At 45.6% G+C, this 16,633-nt stretch overlaps 1 protein-coding gene across 1 annotated transcript in view; it reads left to right on the top strand.

The window, feature by feature from the left end:
* The window catches only part of ASL (argininosuccinate lyase), a 49,375-nt gene that overhangs the window by 31,349 nt on the left and 1,393 nt on the right, over window positions 1-16,633 (top strand). The window contains exons 7-16 of the mRNA XM_029612299.1: window positions 1,027-1,104; window positions 1,409-1,486; window positions 2,057-2,109; window positions 4,812-4,874; window positions 5,574-5,688; window positions 8,286-8,370; window positions 9,153-9,212; window positions 10,976-11,059; window positions 11,484-11,564; window positions 12,451-12,557. Of these exons, the coding sequence (XP_029468159.1) occupies window positions 1,027-1,104; window positions 1,409-1,486; window positions 2,057-2,109; window positions 4,812-4,874; window positions 5,574-5,688; window positions 8,286-8,370; window positions 9,153-9,212; window positions 10,976-11,059; window positions 11,484-11,564; window positions 12,451-12,557 (804 nt within the window). The remainder of the gene's footprint in view (window positions 1-1,026; window positions 1,105-1,408; window positions 1,487-2,056; window positions 2,110-4,811; window positions 4,875-5,573; window positions 5,689-8,285; window positions 8,371-9,152; window positions 9,213-10,975; window positions 11,060-11,483; window positions 11,565-12,450; window positions 12,558-16,633) is intronic.

Here is a 16,633-nt window from a genome sequence, read left to right as displayed (position 1 = left end):
GGGTTACGTGCGTACCCCTTTGAAAATCTGCCCCAAAGTGTCTTGCCCGAGATCACAATGAGTGTCCATGGGGGGAGGGATGCGGAATTTAAACCCTGCTTCTCGACCCATTGCTCTGACCACTAGGCCATTCCTTCTCCACAGCTCTTTACAACTTTGCAAAACACTGCCCTTGTAACGAAACCTCTGATTTCCTTGCATGTTCCGTGAACCTGATCCGTAGCTCATGTTATGCTCACCCGCGGAAGGAGAGCATGCCATAGTCCAATATAAAGCACTCTCCTACAGCCTCTTTGACCCTTAATTCTTGCTTAAGGAGTAAACTGCAGGGAATGTAGCTGTTGAATGGCAGCAACCAACATCTTGCCGAATGGGTTTCGTCTGCTAGTTTTATTGGCGTTGAAAGGTGGGCTTTGTGTCTGTGCATTGGACTGAGATTCACTAGCTCTGGATTCCGTGTGTAAGACCTCACGCAAGTTGCACCATCTCCCTGGGCCTGTAGGATTCAGCTGAAAACCAGGAATATTTTTCCTTGGTCTGCCTCTCCCAGTCAAGAAATTTGCTGGATGGGGAAAAAAAAAAAAAAAGGCTTTGGAAGTGTCAGCGTGGCCTTTAAGCATTGCCGTGAGGGTAAACTGCTGCTTTTTATGAAAAATGTGAATTTAGCACTCTGTTCTTCTAGAATGTTGTTTTTCATTCAGCAGTGGTACTGCATGGGGGCATTGAACTGAATGCCATGTGAAGGAAGTAAATTGCAATTAATACCTACATTATCCTGGTACTATCCACCTGTGTCTTTGTGGTTCTTTCTTTTTTTTTTTTCCCCATTTTCTTACTCTGATTATATCGTTTCCTACAGCCCTTACTGCTAACGTTTGCTGGGGGAGGGTTCAAGTGACACTTTTTTTTTTTTTCTTGGCAAAACACTGCTTTTGCAACAGATCATATAAAGATGGGTTTAAAATTGGAAATCCAGAATAAAAGCACTGCGCTTACGCTCCCACTTCCCTTCTGTATTCCCTGCAGGGAAATCAAGGTCCTCTTTCCTGGATATACACATCTACAAAGGGCCCAACCCATCAGGTGGAGCCACTGGATACTCAGGTAATTCGCCTACAGAAAGAATGTGGGTCTTGGTCCCAAGGATGAGTGAAAGCATTCAGTATGAGAACCGAGAGCCCCCATCGGTCATCAGTTCATATAAAACTTTGCAGTACCAGTGAGCAGATGTCTCGGAGCATTAGCAGTGCTGATGTGGCATGGTAGCCATTTGATGGCTTGGCGCACTCTGTGTGGCTATTTTATTTTGGTTTGTAATTTAACCAGCTAGCTGCTTCTCTTGCCCATTTAGATCAGCCTTTCACTTCTCCAGAGCAATCGTACTTCACCATCTGTTTTTTTTTTCTAGCCACGCTGTTGCACTATGCCGAGATTCGGAGCGGTTGGGAGAAATTCGAAAAAGGGTCAATGTCTTGCCATTGGGAAGGTAAAACTATATTTCATGACTTTTTTTTTTTTTTTTTTCCTAGGCTTTTATTTTTTTCTAATACTTGGAAAACTGTTTTCAAAAGCATTTAGCCAGGTCACAGTGGCGTTTCCTGGCTAGTAGATTCTCCTGTTGGGAAAACCCAGCGCGGCTTAAAAACACGTGAGCTTTCTATCAGATTCACAGAGGCGTTCCCAAAGGCACATTGAAGGCAGGGATGCAAGCGGCACACCTGTGCTTTGGGATTTTCATGTTTTACTCCCATTTGCAGACCTAGCCAATCCACCCACACGTGCTTAAAGCAAATTTTCCAAAGGTAAAAGTACCTGAGCGATCACCCTTTGAAAAGTCACTACAAGATGTGCATGTATATAGCAACTGTATGGGGAAACTACAAATTTCCACCTGGTGTCAGAGTAAATGAGCATTAGTTACCGTCAATGCCCCCGTACATGTCTGCCTGTGTCACAGGATATACTTACAGCCATCAGCAATCAAATATTCTATATAGTCTTCTTCTTTCACAATGACATAGGGATACTTTAACAAATGTTCTCTCTTCGTTGGCAGTGGTGCTATAGCTGGTAACCCACTGGGCATAGACCGAGACCTTCTGTGCAAAGGTAAAGATGCAGTCAATTGGTGAGAAATGACCTCTGTGAGAATGAATTCAGATTACCCTTGCAGACATGAACAACCATGAAACCAAGTCAGGTGACCCTTGTAAGCTGCAGTAATTGGAAATGCTGTTTCTTAGGTGCTGTTAAAGGTGAGGTCTCCAATCTTTATTTATTATTTAAACATTTTTATATACCGGCATTAGTTGTGGACATCATGCCGGTTTACAGCAAACTGGTTAAGCTAGGAAATTACATTTTAACAGGGAAATCAAAACTGGGAGGGGGGTAACAAGAAGTATAAAAGAATAGAAATAATAACAATAACATGGTTCCTCAATATGAGATGAGAGAGGATAACAAAATATGGTTCCTCAATATGAGGAGAAAAAGAGTAGACGCAGGGTGGTCTATTTTTTGGGAAACGGTGTGGTGGCCTTTTATTCTGGGTAAGCTTGCCTTTTATTCTGGCAATCTTGATTTTTGGGACCTCCTCGTAAAACTTCAATTAGTGTAGCTGGTTTAATATTTCCATAGTCGCAAACTACTTTTCTGTACATGTTCTCTGTTTAAGCCATTTGGTCGAATGTCTTCAGACTGCGGCCTACGCCCGTGCAAAAAATTCTCATTGATCAAAACAGTGCTGTGCATAATGAGAGAAGAGAGAAAGTAGTGATATTAGTAGAAAGATAACAAAAACTTAAACACAAGATACCCCATAACGTCAATTGTGAAATGGAGAAGAGGAAGTCCAGAATTTGGCATTATTTGACTTCTTCTTTAATAGGATTATCAAATGGCTCCAGGTTAGCAGGAATATATACAAAAATAGGGAAAAATATATATAGATATCAATGTTAATAATTACAATTCTTTCACAATTTTTATACAAAATAAAAAAAACCAGAGGGACAAATAACATTCATCTAAAAAAAAATCTCTCATCCCTACCATATCACTCAGTCTTCCAAACATACTCATTCATAACCCACACGTTCATTCACTCAATAAATCATCAAAATATATACACACACAACACATATATAATATACAAAAATATCATAACCCCCCCCCCCCCAAAAATCAATCTGCTTCCTCAGGAGGATTTTGCAAAACCACAGGTGACTAATAGACTGAATCCAAATTTCTATTTTCACAGGATTATCTTTTCATACAGTCCCTGACAAAAAAAAAAAAAGGATTGGCAAAAGCAGAACTTGAGCCAGGTTCGTTCCTGGGTCACGTCCCCGAGGTGTGGGTCTTCTTTTTTTTCTTTTTTCTTTTTTTTTTTTTTTTAAGGTGATCACAGGATCAGATTTAGCAGGTTCCCTGAGTGTTGCCCCGCACATGATATACTAACCGGTTTTATCCAGTAAAAACTATCAGATAGTTTTGCGGTCCTGGGATCCGATGCAATACAGTGCACTCAGCCAAGCGTAGTTTTAACAGGCAGTTGGACGCGGGCTGTGGAGGCACAACCTAATCCCCTTATGCAATAAGGGGATTAGCCCCTCCACCACCTGCGCCCAACGCACGGCAAAACTAATGGCCCTCATTACGTGCAAATGTGTTTTCTCTGTATGAAAGAATTGTAATTATTAACATTGATATAACTATATATATATATATATATATATATATATATATTGTTCCCTCTTTTTGTATATATTCATGTATTGCTCTTGGAGTGGAATTCTTCCCTATACCTTCTTGTTTACCTCCAGGTTAGCAGGGAGAGACGGAGCCAGTCGTGGCTTTGTCCCATTTTCATGTGGCAGGTGTAAAGATGGATGGTGGCCAAACTTTTCAGTTGTCTAAGCTGTGGGATGATTCAGCCTGCTCGCCACCCCTCACCATTGGCCTGGAGTCCTCTCACCTCCTAAGAATAAAGTGTTGGACAGTTGGGGGTAGTCTTTAAAAAGGTGCACGCGCTACCCGGCATGCATACATGTACACCCAATTTTATAACTTGCAGGCGCACACAAGTTATAAAATCAGGGGTCGGTGCACAATTGTGCACCTGGCGCGCGCTGAGCCGCGCTGCCTTTCCCTAACCTTTCCTCCCCCTAGCCATACTCTAAACCCCCCCCCCTTCCCAAAATTTTTATTTTACCTTTTGCACCTGCCTCTGGGCAGGCACAAGTTGCGTGCGCCGGCAGGCTGCCAGCACGTGATCCTTCAACACAGCGGCAATGGCTGCTGTGTTGCAGGCCTCTGGCCCTGCCCCCGGACCGCCCCTTTAATAAAGCCCCGGGACTTACAAGCATCCCAGGGCTTTTACGCTCAGCGTGCGTAACCTTTTTAAAATCCAACCTTTGGTGTTTTATGGGGAAATACCTCTTCCAGAAAGGGCTGCACCTTGGCATGTCCTGTATTGCCTTCTGCCTAGCAATGTCTGTCCTGACCTGTGTGAGAGGAGGGAGGCAGTATGAATGCATACGAAAGGAAACCGTGATGGACAGTCACAGAATCCTGTCATGTGCTGGCGGTATTTGTTTCACTGACATTCTGTTTTCCATACCCCATTGCCACAGGTAATACAGATAAAATAATTTGGGTGATTAGTTCATTGTGGGCTCCCGGTTTAAGAACTATCCACATAGACAAAAGCTATAAAGAATCTCCTTTATTAGTAAATTGGGCCCCACCTTTCCTCGCCGTTCAAGCCATTCTTTATTTTTTATTTTTTTTATTCTTCCCAATTGCAGAACTTAATTTTGATGCCATCAGCCTGAATAGCATGGATGCAACCAGTGAGCGGGACTTTGTGGGTAAGTACATGGCTTCTGTTTCCAGCCCTGTATGATCTAACTGATGTAACATTTTTTGGTTTCAGCGCTCTACTTTTTTATATTTGGTTGGAATTTTTTTATATAATCCATTTATTACTAGTTTCTTGCAAAAATAGTATTGTCAAAGATCTTTCTCACCCCTGAAATAAAGAAGTAGCGCAGTGAGAAATGTGTGGGGTCGTCTTTTTCCCTGCAGAGACCTGTCTCATTTGCAGAGGGGCCACTGTTCTTTCTGAGCATGCTCAGACTACTCAGTTTGACATCATCACTCTGAGACATAGGGTGGGAGGATGAGGTTTTTTGTTTTTTTATCGAGGGCACACAAATTCAGAGAATTTTATATCCCTTTAAAGCTCAAAAAAACATTTACAATTCCATATGCAATACCAAGATTTGAAAGGGTTTACATTGTCTTAGAAATCTAAAATCAACTTTTTTAAACCTCTTTAAAAAAAATGTTTTTTTCCAGGGGAATGAAAGTGGGTAACACAAGCTATGAAGGCAGGAATGGGGCAGAGAGATTGATCTGGTCAAGGAAAGAGTACTGGCAGGTGTCATGCTCAACATTTGACCTATCAGAATTAAGCTTGATGGCAGCATCTCAGCAGTCATCAAATCTTGGTTTAGATAGGGCCATGAATCTCATTCCATTTTCTATCTTTCTTTCCTTCGCTAAAGCGGAATTCCTTTTCTGGGCTTCCCTGTGTTTGACTCATTTAAGCAAGATGTCCGAAGACCTGATCATCTACAGCACGAAGGAGTTTAGCTTTGTGACATTGTCTGATGCCTACAGGTAACCCCGGCTCTTCATGCTGCTTTGCCTGTGATGTATTTATGTGGTCAGACTGAGACTGCACACACCCATGTCTGTAGTAAGAGTATTTCGTGGTCCTATCACACTGTAATAAGCCCATGGAGGCCTCTGAGATCCATGAAACCCACTGCTGAGATCCCCCACTACTGTCTTTGGGGTTTTTTTCATGTCTATGTATCTGTTTTATTTCCCTAGCTTAGCCCTTACTGTGTACCTTCTATTGAAAGCGGTTACTGATACCTGATTGTATGCTACTATCCCAATAAGAAATTCACTCAAGGTGAGGTATAACTTATCTAAAAAGGTGGGTAATAAATCCCAAATTAAAGAAAAATATTGCAATCTCTGGTACCATTGGTAAATCCTACCTATAATCCAGGGCATTTCTTGTTACCATCAGGTTTTGTTGTTTCTCTCTCCCCGCCCTTCTCCCCACCTTTAATATTTTAAGAATCTTATTATCCTAACCCACTCATGGGAAGGACCCTGGAGTACAGGCCAGGTGTGTAATCACAGTCCCTAGACTACAGTTCTGCCCTTTCCTGATACAGATCACCTTTACTGAATCTTTACTGGCACTGCATCTATATGGGAGTCAGTCCAAAATTTTTAGAAGCCAGGGAATTTTTTTGCATTTTTTTAAATTCTTTTTCTTTCCATCTTTTGTTGCTATTTTTATTTGTTTTGGGGGGGGCTTTTTTTTGCTTTGTGGTTGGGGGTTTTTTTTTTTTTTCAGTTTACTTTTTTAATATTTTTTGAAGCTTATTCCTTTTTATTGTTTTGCTTTTCTGAATTTGTCGCCAGATGATCCAGCTGCAGGAATTTTTCCAACTCCAGTCTTTATGCTTATGAAGTTGCATTTTTTTTTTTTTTTTGGGTGGAACAGATGATTCTTGACTTACAAAAGGAGAAACGCAGCTAGAACGAGAACCTTGCATAGATGTTTGATTTTGTGATGGGCCTGATTTGGGGGGGAGGAGGTAACTGTGCTCTGGATAAATGTGCTTTTGTGAAGTATTGGGCCAAAGTTTATCCCCTTGGTCACTTCCTATCCACAGCAAATTCTGGGAATGATTGTAATAAGCCATGCATTAACGGCCCGATTTTTAAAAGGGCCATGTGCGTAAAAAAAATGGGGGGTTACGCACCTGCAAAAGGGGTGGGCCAGGGGTGAGCTGGAACAGCGCCATTAGCTGTTGTCCCGGGGAAGCGCACACCGGCAGCTGGCCAGCGCACAGGGAGCAGTAAGTATTAACATTAAAAAATTAGGGATAGGTAGGCTTAGGTTAGGGGTCGGGGAGGAGAGGGGGAGAGGTAGGAAGGGTAGGGTTAGGGATAGGAAAGCTCCATCCCAGTCTGCTCCTTAATTGGAGCGAACGGAGAGGGAACTGGGGGAGGCCGATTGTGTTACCACGCGTATTTTACTAAAATCCTCCCCCCCCCCCCGTTTGAGTCGCAGGCCGCATGTTCATGTGCGCATGTGCACACGGTGGGAACCGTGCGCGGGTCTTAAAATTGACCCCAAAGTGTCGCTGAAGTTCAGCACACAAATTATACGCATGCATGAAAAACAAATTTTAAGCTAATAGAATTCAAAATTATTGGAGTGTACAAAAAGTGTGCACACAAAAACACTTACAAACACAAATCCTGTTTTGTATGCATAAAATATTTTGTGAGCACAAATTATAGGGGTCAATTTTCCTTTTCCTTCCCTCCCTGACAGCTTTTTAAAATGATAGCGCAGTCCCCCAGGGCATTTTTTTTTATCCTTCTCTCCCTTTAAATAGTTAGAAATTGGCCCTGTGGGGCTGAAGTCTCTCCTCCTCTCTGCTATACCTGTCACAACTTAGGGGGCAGCTTCCTCCCCGACAGGACAGTGAGGTCTGGTGTTTGTTTGGATTGGGAAACCCGCCATCCTCACTGTCCTGTCGGAGGAAGCTGGCCCCCTAAGTTTTGACAGGTATAGCAGAGAGGGAGGGAGAAAATGAGACTGCGGCTCTAAGGGGACACATCAAGACTATGGCTGGAGAACGGGTCCTGGGGTGCAGGCCCAGGCAGAAAGCAACGGCAGCAGCTGCCACTGCAGGCCAGAGAGCAATGACTGGAGAAGGAGCAGAGTCAGGGCGGTGATTTCATTCTCGGAGGGAGGAGAGAGGAAGTGGGGATACACTGTGGGAATGATTTCTAACAGGTTTTCTGAGCATAAATCCTGAGTACGAGATCCCCCAGCACCACAGACTAACACCAGCACCGGAAGTTTTAATTCCGCCTCTGACCAGGAGTTAAATTTCCAGTGTGAGTTTCGCCAAGCTAAAGCAGACAGAAATTTGCTCAGCTAAGGAGCTGCTCTTCTAACCTATTGCTCGAACCCCTTGTCCTGAAGGTCACCAGCCAAGAACCCAGGCGGGCTGGGGGAAATGTGGTTTACGGACGGTAGAATGCTGCAGCACAAGTAGAATCCTTTCTCAGTAGCGAAGTTTGTTTTTGTTTTTTTTTTTGTTTGTTTTTGGTTTTGGTTTTGTGTTTTTTTTTGTTTGTTTTTGTTTTTAACGAGTCCCTCTTTTAAATTCCAGCACTGGGAGCAGCTTAATGCCACAGAAGAAAAACCCAGATAGTTTGGAGCTGATCCGCAGCAAGGCCGGCCATGTTTTTGGTAGGGTACGTGATAGTAAAGACTACAAAGCTGTCATGAGACCTGAGACCACCTGGAGAATGCCAGCCTGGAACAGAATACTGGCGGCAGCTTAGTTTTTGTTAGGGGGGAAATACAGTAATTTCTTTTTAAATTAAAATTGTGTAAATATTTATGTTTTTAGTTTGCTCTGTCATTTCTTCACAACTGAGCTTTAAGTGAAAACAGACTTGAAGAAAGTAATTTCTTTGCAGATTCAGGTTGTGATAATTCTTATGTCGTTCAATTGAAAAGTTAAACGTGAAAGGGTACTTGAACCGTTCAGACAGTACAGGTCTCTTCCCTGAATGTTTGTTCAAATCCCCAAGATCTGAAGGCGGAAAACACCGTGTGCCGCTGGAGCCCAAGCAAGTACTAAACCCTTCCGCATCCCTGTAGTGGAGGAAAGCAAGGCTCTGAAGCCATTGGGTTTTTTGGGTTTTTTTTTTATCTTGGCGAGCCAATGCAGAGTAAAAAAAAAAAAAAAAAAATCTCCCCAGTGGCACTTCATGGGTGAAAATGATGCCCCCAGCATGCAGATTGTTAGGGAAGCAGCTGTTACTGAGCCGCGAGTGACCTGGCATTGACTTGAAGTCTGCTCCAGCTGAAAGGGACAGAATCCAGGCTTGCACGTGGAGGGACCCGGGCATTTCTGTGCGGGGTGTCTGCCCAGGTGCCCGCTTTTCTTAGTCAAGTTACTATCCGTTTTCTTAAATGCTTCTTTTCATTTTCTCTTTCCGCCACCCACCATCACCTGTCTCTCCTTCAGTGTTCTGGAATGCTTATGACCCTAAAAGGACTTCCGAGTACTTACAATAAGGATTTGCAGGTAATTTTGAAAGACATTTTTAAATTTTGTGTAGCATCCAGCAGCGACTCTAAGTGTTGTGCACATTTTGGCCATTGTGAGTGTCCAGAGAGGTTCCTGCGGGCTATGTTTATTTTGGGGTTTTTTCCCAGTGAATTTTGTCATTGTCACAGAGCAGAGGAGGCTTTTGAGGACCGAGCCCTTGAGGTTCTATTTAGTGTACCACCAGACTAAGTGTAAGCAGGATCGGGCTCCTGTTCAGAGCCCCCTGCAGCCATCGCATGCACAAGCCTGAAGAGTGAACTGAAAGGGCAACCAGAAGTGCACAAATGGTTGTGTGTGTTGTTTTTTTATTTTTGAAGAGAGTAAAAGCTGTAATATTGTCTATTTAAAAAAAAAAACAAAAAACAAACTTTAGCCAGTTCTGTTCCTCAGCATTTGAATAGTTTAATGATCAGTGGGTTTCGAAGCACCTGATTAACGTTGGGGGTGGAATCAAAGAAATCCAAAATTAACCTGTTTCATACAGCTGCAGAGTGGACAGTAACAAATGTTCAAATGTTTTCTATTAATTCAATTTTATTTCAGACTGGCAAAAATGTTTATTAAAAAAAATATATAAAATATGGGCCCTACTTAAATTGTAAGATGAGTTTGTAGTAGTTTTATGTTTTTGAGTAGTGGAGAAAACTTTTGCAGGAGCCAGCTGATGGGTAAAACCAGTGACAGACTTGGGATTTTGCTGCCCCAAAGCAATATTGGTGCTGTAGCTGCCGTTCCCCCACCCCCAGCCTCCCTGTAAGGATGGACGACGGATCCCACGGTCTAAGGCACAGATTCAGTTTCCTCTGGCAAAAATTAGAAAAGTGCTTATTGGCAAATATTTCCATATTTTTATTTTGCCTCACAAAAAATGTAGCCTTTCAGTCTCGTCTCTGTCTGTTGGAAATGTTTCTTTTTATTGGGAGAGGAAAACGGATCTCGAGAATCGGCACAGGGAGAGGATCTTGGGGATGGGGCAAGGAAGAGAGGATGACCAAGAATGGAGTGAGAGGACTGAGGATGGGAAGATCAGGAATCTGGGATTGAGGGGTTAACGGGGGGGGGGGGGGGTGTCTGAAATTGCATTGGAAGCAGGTGCTCCAGTTCTGATTTCCCACCCAATCTGGCATGCGCAACCGCCTCCAGTCCCTTTCTCTTTCACACGCAAACCCTTCTTCCCTCCTGGCCCCCACTCCTCCCCAGTTCCCCTTTCTCTCACAAACATGCCCCCAGCCTCTCGCCTCACTTGCCACTCTCCAGTCATCTCCACTTAACTTGGCCTAACCTCCCCAAAATGATCTCCCTTTGCTGCTGTTGCTGCAGGCTCACTTAACTCCACTTCTGTCCCTGAATGACAGGTGGGGAGGGGCTGGATGAGGAAACAGAGCAGCTCTGCTATGCCTGCTCCTGGGAGGGGAGGGCCTGGGCAGGAAGCAGAGGGCTGTCCTCTGCCTTCCGGCTGTGCTCGGTCTTCAACCTGCCTGCTACCCCCATGCACAGGCCTAGACTGCCTACTGACAAATCCAGGCCTGAATAAGACACTATTTAAATTGCAATTATTTGCAAATTATGTATTCCACAATATTAGGCCCCCACTGCAATTTAAGGAGGACCTTAACTATACAGAAATATGAACGTTGATTGGCATAAAGATAAATGCATCTGCCTACTGAATATGTATTAAAGAGAGAGGAAATCCTGTTTCTAAAGCTGCAAACCCACCAATAGTTCTTTTCTTCTAGGAAGACAAAGAGGCCATGTTTGATGTTTATGACACCATGTGTGCTGTGCTGCAGGTGGCTACTGGAGTTATTTCTACCTTACAGGTCAGACCTAATTGTATTATCTCACTGTACAAAATCGAGAGCAGGGCCTCACGATGCACAAGATTGTGAACCTGTGTGTGCCTGCTGGTCACTACCCCTCACAATTGTGTAGCTTAGAGGTGGGCTCTTACAGGGTTTCCAAAAATAGCTGGCAGCTGTAGAAGCTGACTAAAGAAAACCTTAAGCTTTAACTGATTTTGGTATAGTATTATCAATTTTAGACAGTATTGTGATGCTGGGGTTATAGAGGGGGAAGAAAAATCTCTGGTAGCTGTAAAAGAGAGCTCATGGTATGGTAGCCCCATTTGGGGAAGGTTCTGATTGAGGCGAAAGCCGAAATGGGTTGCAGGAAATGGCCAGGCCCTAAAACAGGAGATATTTGTACATTTGTTATAATCTCTGATTATTCTCCTTGTGTCTGCAGATTAATAAAGATGCTATGGAGAAGGCCTTGAGCCCTGACATGCTGGCTACAGATATAGCCTACTACCTGGTTAGAAAAGGCGTAAGTACTAAGAGCTTCGGCCATGTTACTGTAGAATTAAAGATCAGAGGTGTGCAACTCTATTTCTGATGTAACACCGAGAGGAGGGCAAGGCATCCAGCAAGGCCGGATTAGAGGGTTAACTAATAGAGCACTGGAATGGTAACAAATGTCTTATTTCTGTTTAGCTTTTACAGGGGGAGAGGACCCCTCTTGCACAATTACACTACTGCCTACTATCATTTTAAGCCGGCCTTCTTGCTGAGTCACAGATAGGAACCGGAATTTCCCTTGCAGCCTTCTATGTATATTTTTACATAGGTTTTTTGTTTTTTTTTAAACAAACCAGTTATTAATCCCATAGTCCCTGGACTCTGAGCTGATAATAAAGGCTGCTTCGTGCTGTCCAAACGAGAATCCCTTGGAAGATCTAGGCAGCTTCACTTTTTATAACTGCGCGCAGCTTTTCCTCTTCTAAAATAAATTGTGATCAGGTTCCCTAAAGTACATTCTGCGCGGCACGTGCTAAAGCCTCTCCATAGTGCCCAGCTCTCCTTATCAAGGACAGTTAGGGGAAAGGGTTTTAATAAGCTCCAGAAATAAGAATTAGAAGGCATGACCAAGGTAAAACAGTCAAAGTGGCAAGGAAGCTTTGAGATCTGATATCGAGGCCATTGGTGTGTCTGGGCCAGTTAAGTATAGACCTGAGGAACAACTGGCTTACCAAGGATTATATAAATTGAACAAGAAACAAATGTGGATTAAATAGTTTTCACAGGATAGTCGAGGCCTTCATTATAGGTGCCATGGAGTAGGGATAGAAGGGGCATTGTGCTGACATAAGACCAATTAGCCTGCACTCTCCATTGCATCCTCTGATCCTGGTCCCTTCTTCTCTTTGCTCCAGATGCCCTTCAGGCAAGCTCATGGTGTTTCAGGGAAGGTCGTGCACCTGGCCGAAACCAAGGGGGTGTTGTTAAACCACCTCTCACTGGACGACTTGAAGAGTGTTAGGTATGCATTCACAGGCTTTGCCTTCAACACACACATGAAATTAACGCTATTAGTTAAAATGGTCTCTCATATTTATTTATTTATTTAGTAAGCGGTTTCACATACTTGGAGACACTTGAGGACCATACACCCTATGTTTCCCCAATCCCACTGGCCACAGAAACCAGACAGGACTCCCAATGGGATGCTGTAAATATACAATGCACAACTCCATTCTGGTACTGGCATAAAAAGATGTATTTCCTAGCGTGTAGCCAGATGGACTCAGGACCAGTGGGTTATGTGCTCCTCTGCTAGCACATGGGAGACGGAGTCAGTTTTCAAAGCTGATGTCACCCTAGATATACCCCTGCCATGACCTCAGCTCCTCAGTATCGCTTCGTCTCCCTAGCAGATGTGTTCACTATCCCCTTGCTAGCACGGTGCTAGCAGGATTACAAAAGGTCCCTCCCCCAGTTGAGGATCCCTGAGGTGATTTCCGATCCCTCAGAGGTGTGCCTTGATCCGTAGCCGGCTCCCGGCATGGACTTAGCCACTGAAGCGGCTGAAAGGCAGTGGGTGCAAAGCCGAGCACGGCGATGAAGGCCAAAGCCCTCTCCCCCCACAGCTGGAGACCGTCTCTGCACTCAGCCGGTAAGCACTGAGATCAGGTAAGTCTAGAAAAATCTTCAAACCAGAGAAGAAGGGCTCCAGCAAGTCTTCTCACTTCTCCTTGCTGAGAGAGAGTTGCCAGAAGACAATTATGGTTGCGGAACTGGTCAGCAGACGCGACCTCTAAGGCAAACCTCACAAGAATGCCCTTTAAGAGATCTCTCCTATTCGGAAGCGAATTGGAAAAACTAGCTAGTAAGTAGGGCAAATCTCCAGTGTCTCGTCTACCGGAATACAGAGGAAAGAGATCCCAGCGCCCCCCTCCCAGGAGAACTCAGGGCAGAGGCTCCCAATGCTTCCGGCCCTACAGAAACCCGTCCTTCCAGACAGCCCGACCTTCCAGGAGGTTTCAGTCCTTTCGGAACAGACAACCCAAAAGAGAAACAGGCCTGGGTACAGGCTTGACCCGAGCTTCCCAATGAGAATGTGCAGACTCATCCACAGGAAAAGGAAATACGGGGTCGACTCTCCCTCTTCTACCAACGATGGGTCGAGATCACGTCGGCCAAATGGGTACTAAACATCATACGAGAAGGCAACGCTTTGGAGTTTCGCTGCGTCCTTTGAGACAAGTTTATGATACCACCCTGTCACTCCCACCTCAAGAGACGAGCAGTGGAATCCACACTAATAAGACTACTCAGTCTGAAGGCTATATAGCCAGTGCCTACACCACAGCTAAATACGGGGCGTTATTCCATCTATTTTGTCGTGCCCAAGCAAGAGGGGTCATTCCAACCCATCCTGGAACTCAAGAGCGTCAATAGTCATCTACGCATACTACACTTCCGCATGCAGACCATCTGTTCCGTAATAATGGCAGTGCAACCGGGAGAGTCCCTAACCTCCCTGGACCTCTCTGAAGCCTACATTCCAGTCCATCAAGACCACCAGCATTTTCTACGTTTTGTGGTTCTGGGCCACCATTACCAGTTCCGGGCACTACCCTTCGGCCTGGCAACTGCCCCCAGAACATTCTCCAAAATTATGGTGGTCTGGCGGCAACACTGAGAAAAGAAGAGATCCTGGTACACCCCTACTTAGACGACTGGCTGATCTGGGCGAAGTCACCAATAGAGTCAGGACCCTCCTTCAGGAACTCGGTTGGGACGTGAACATGGACAAGAGCAGTCAACAGTCCTTTCAGTCCTTCGGGCCCCTAGGTACTCTGTTCGACACCAAGCAGAACAAGGTTCCCCCCCACCCCCCCTGAGGAGGAGGAAACTGATGGAACAAGTATGCCGATTGATGACCAGGATGCGCCCCAAGGTATAGGACTACCTTCAGGTCCTAGGCCTCATGGCATCAACTCTGGAAGTAGTACTGTGGGAAGGGCTCACATGCGGCCACTCCAACACCGCTTGCTGTCCTGCTGGAACCCACTGTCCCAAGATTACTCGATTCGTCTCCACCTACCAATGGAGGCATGCTCTCGGCTCCAGTGATGGCTGCAGGAAAACCACCTAAGCAGAGACATAAGCCTATCCCACTGAACTGGATCGTACTCACTACAGACGCGAGCATCCAAGAGTGGGGAGCCCACTGCCAGGAACTGACGGCCCAAGGACAATGGACCAAGGAAGAGGCGAAATGGAATATAAACCACCTGGAAGCTTGAGTGTTCAGACTAGCGTGCCTGCAGTTCAGCTACAGGCTCCAAGGGCAAGCGATTTGAGTGATGTCTGACAAACAACAATGGTTGCCTACATCAACCGCCAGGGAGGAAACAAGAGCCAGCAGGTGTCTCTAGAGATAGACCCTCTCATGGAATGGGCCAGAGGTAAACCTACAAGGGATCTCTGCCTCCCACATTGCAGGAAAAGACAACGTCTCAGCAGACTTCCTCGGCAGGGAAAACCTGGACCCGGGGGAGTGGGTGCTGTCGACCAGAGGCTTCCAGATGATAAATCGCTAGGGCCTCCCAGCCATGGACCTATTGGCCACATCTCGCAATGCCGAAGTCCCCCAGTTCTTCAGCCGCAGATGAGAGCAGCACTCCCAAGGGATCGACGCCCTCATCCAGAACTGGCCAAAGGAGGAATTACTGTACGCCTTCCCCCCCCCCCCCCCTTGGCCTCTACTGGGCAAGATCATCCGCAAGGTAGAACACCACAGAAGGTTAGTCCTACTAGTGGCTCTGGATTGGCCCAGACGCCCGTGATACGCAGACATGCAAAGACTCCTTGCGGGGAGCCCTCTGTACATCCCTGCACACAGGGACCTTCTCCAGCAGGGCCTGATCCTTCACGAAGATTCTCTCTTACGGTCTGGCCCTTGAGAGGACTCACCTGAAGAAGCGCGGTTACTCGAAGGCCGTGATCACCACTTTGCTCCACGCGTGGAAGTTCTCAACGTCCCTAGCATACATACGGATCTGGAGACTATTCGAAGCCTGGTGTGAGGACCGCGGGGTGCCCCCACAAACTGTCAAGATCCCCATGATTCTGGAATTCCTACAGGACAGTATGAAGAAAGGGTTGTCACTCAACTCCCTCAAGGTTCAGGTAGCAACCCTCTCCTGCTTCAGGGCCGAGGTGAATGGAAACAGTCTGACTGAACACCCGGTCTTGGCCCGTTTCCTAAAAGGGGTTAAGCAACTCCGACCACTCCTAATGTGGCCGGTTTCCCTATGGAATCTCAACCTGGTATTGGACTTTCTAGCAGGGCCTTCCTTCAGGCCAGTGCGCAGCCTGTCACTACGCCTTTTACTGCTAAAGACTGTCTTCTTGGTGGCAATATGCTCGGCCTGGCGCATCTCGGAACTACAGGCACTATCCTGTTGGGATCCATTCCTCCACTTTACTCCAGGAGCGATACAGCTTCACAGTATTCCCTCCTTCCTACCAAAATTGGTCTCAGGGTTTCACTTGAATCAATCTATCTCCCTACCATTACGGGAGGGACATAAGGATTCGGAAGACTCCCGACTTCTTCGCCATCTAAACGTCACAAACTCCTAGTACAATACCTAGAACAATCGGAACCGGTGTGCAAAACGGATCGCTTGTTTGTTCTTCACAGCGGGAAGACACCAGATGAAGCGGCTTCACGAGCGACTATAGTTCGCTGGATCAAGGACATAATCAAGGCAGCTTATATAGAGGCAGGGAAGCCTTTACCCCTGCAGGTTAAGGCTCATTCTACTAGGGCCCAGGCCGTATCCTGGACAGAGGCCAAACTACTGACGCTGGCCGACATCTGTCGAACGGCGACGTGGTCTTCCCTACCACCTTCTCCAGGTTCTACCACCTGGATGTCCAGGCTCAAGAAGACTCAGCCTTCACAAGGGCAGTGCTAAGTGGGCCACGGGCAGCTTCCCACCTTGTCCGGGAATTGCTTTTGTACATACCACTGGTTCTGAGTCCAACTGGCTACATGCTAGGAAATGGAGAAATTACTTACCTGATAATTTCATTTTCCTTAGT

The sequence above is a fragment of the Rhinatrema bivittatum genome, chromosome 8 (genome assembly GCF_901001135.1).
Source record: "Rhinatrema bivittatum chromosome 8, aRhiBiv1.1, whole genome shotgun sequence".
In the NCBI taxonomy this organism is placed as follows: domain Eukaryota; kingdom Metazoa; phylum Chordata; class Amphibia; order Gymnophiona; family Rhinatrematidae; genus Rhinatrema; species Rhinatrema bivittatum.
This window is presented reverse-complemented; position numbering and strand designations above follow the sequence as displayed.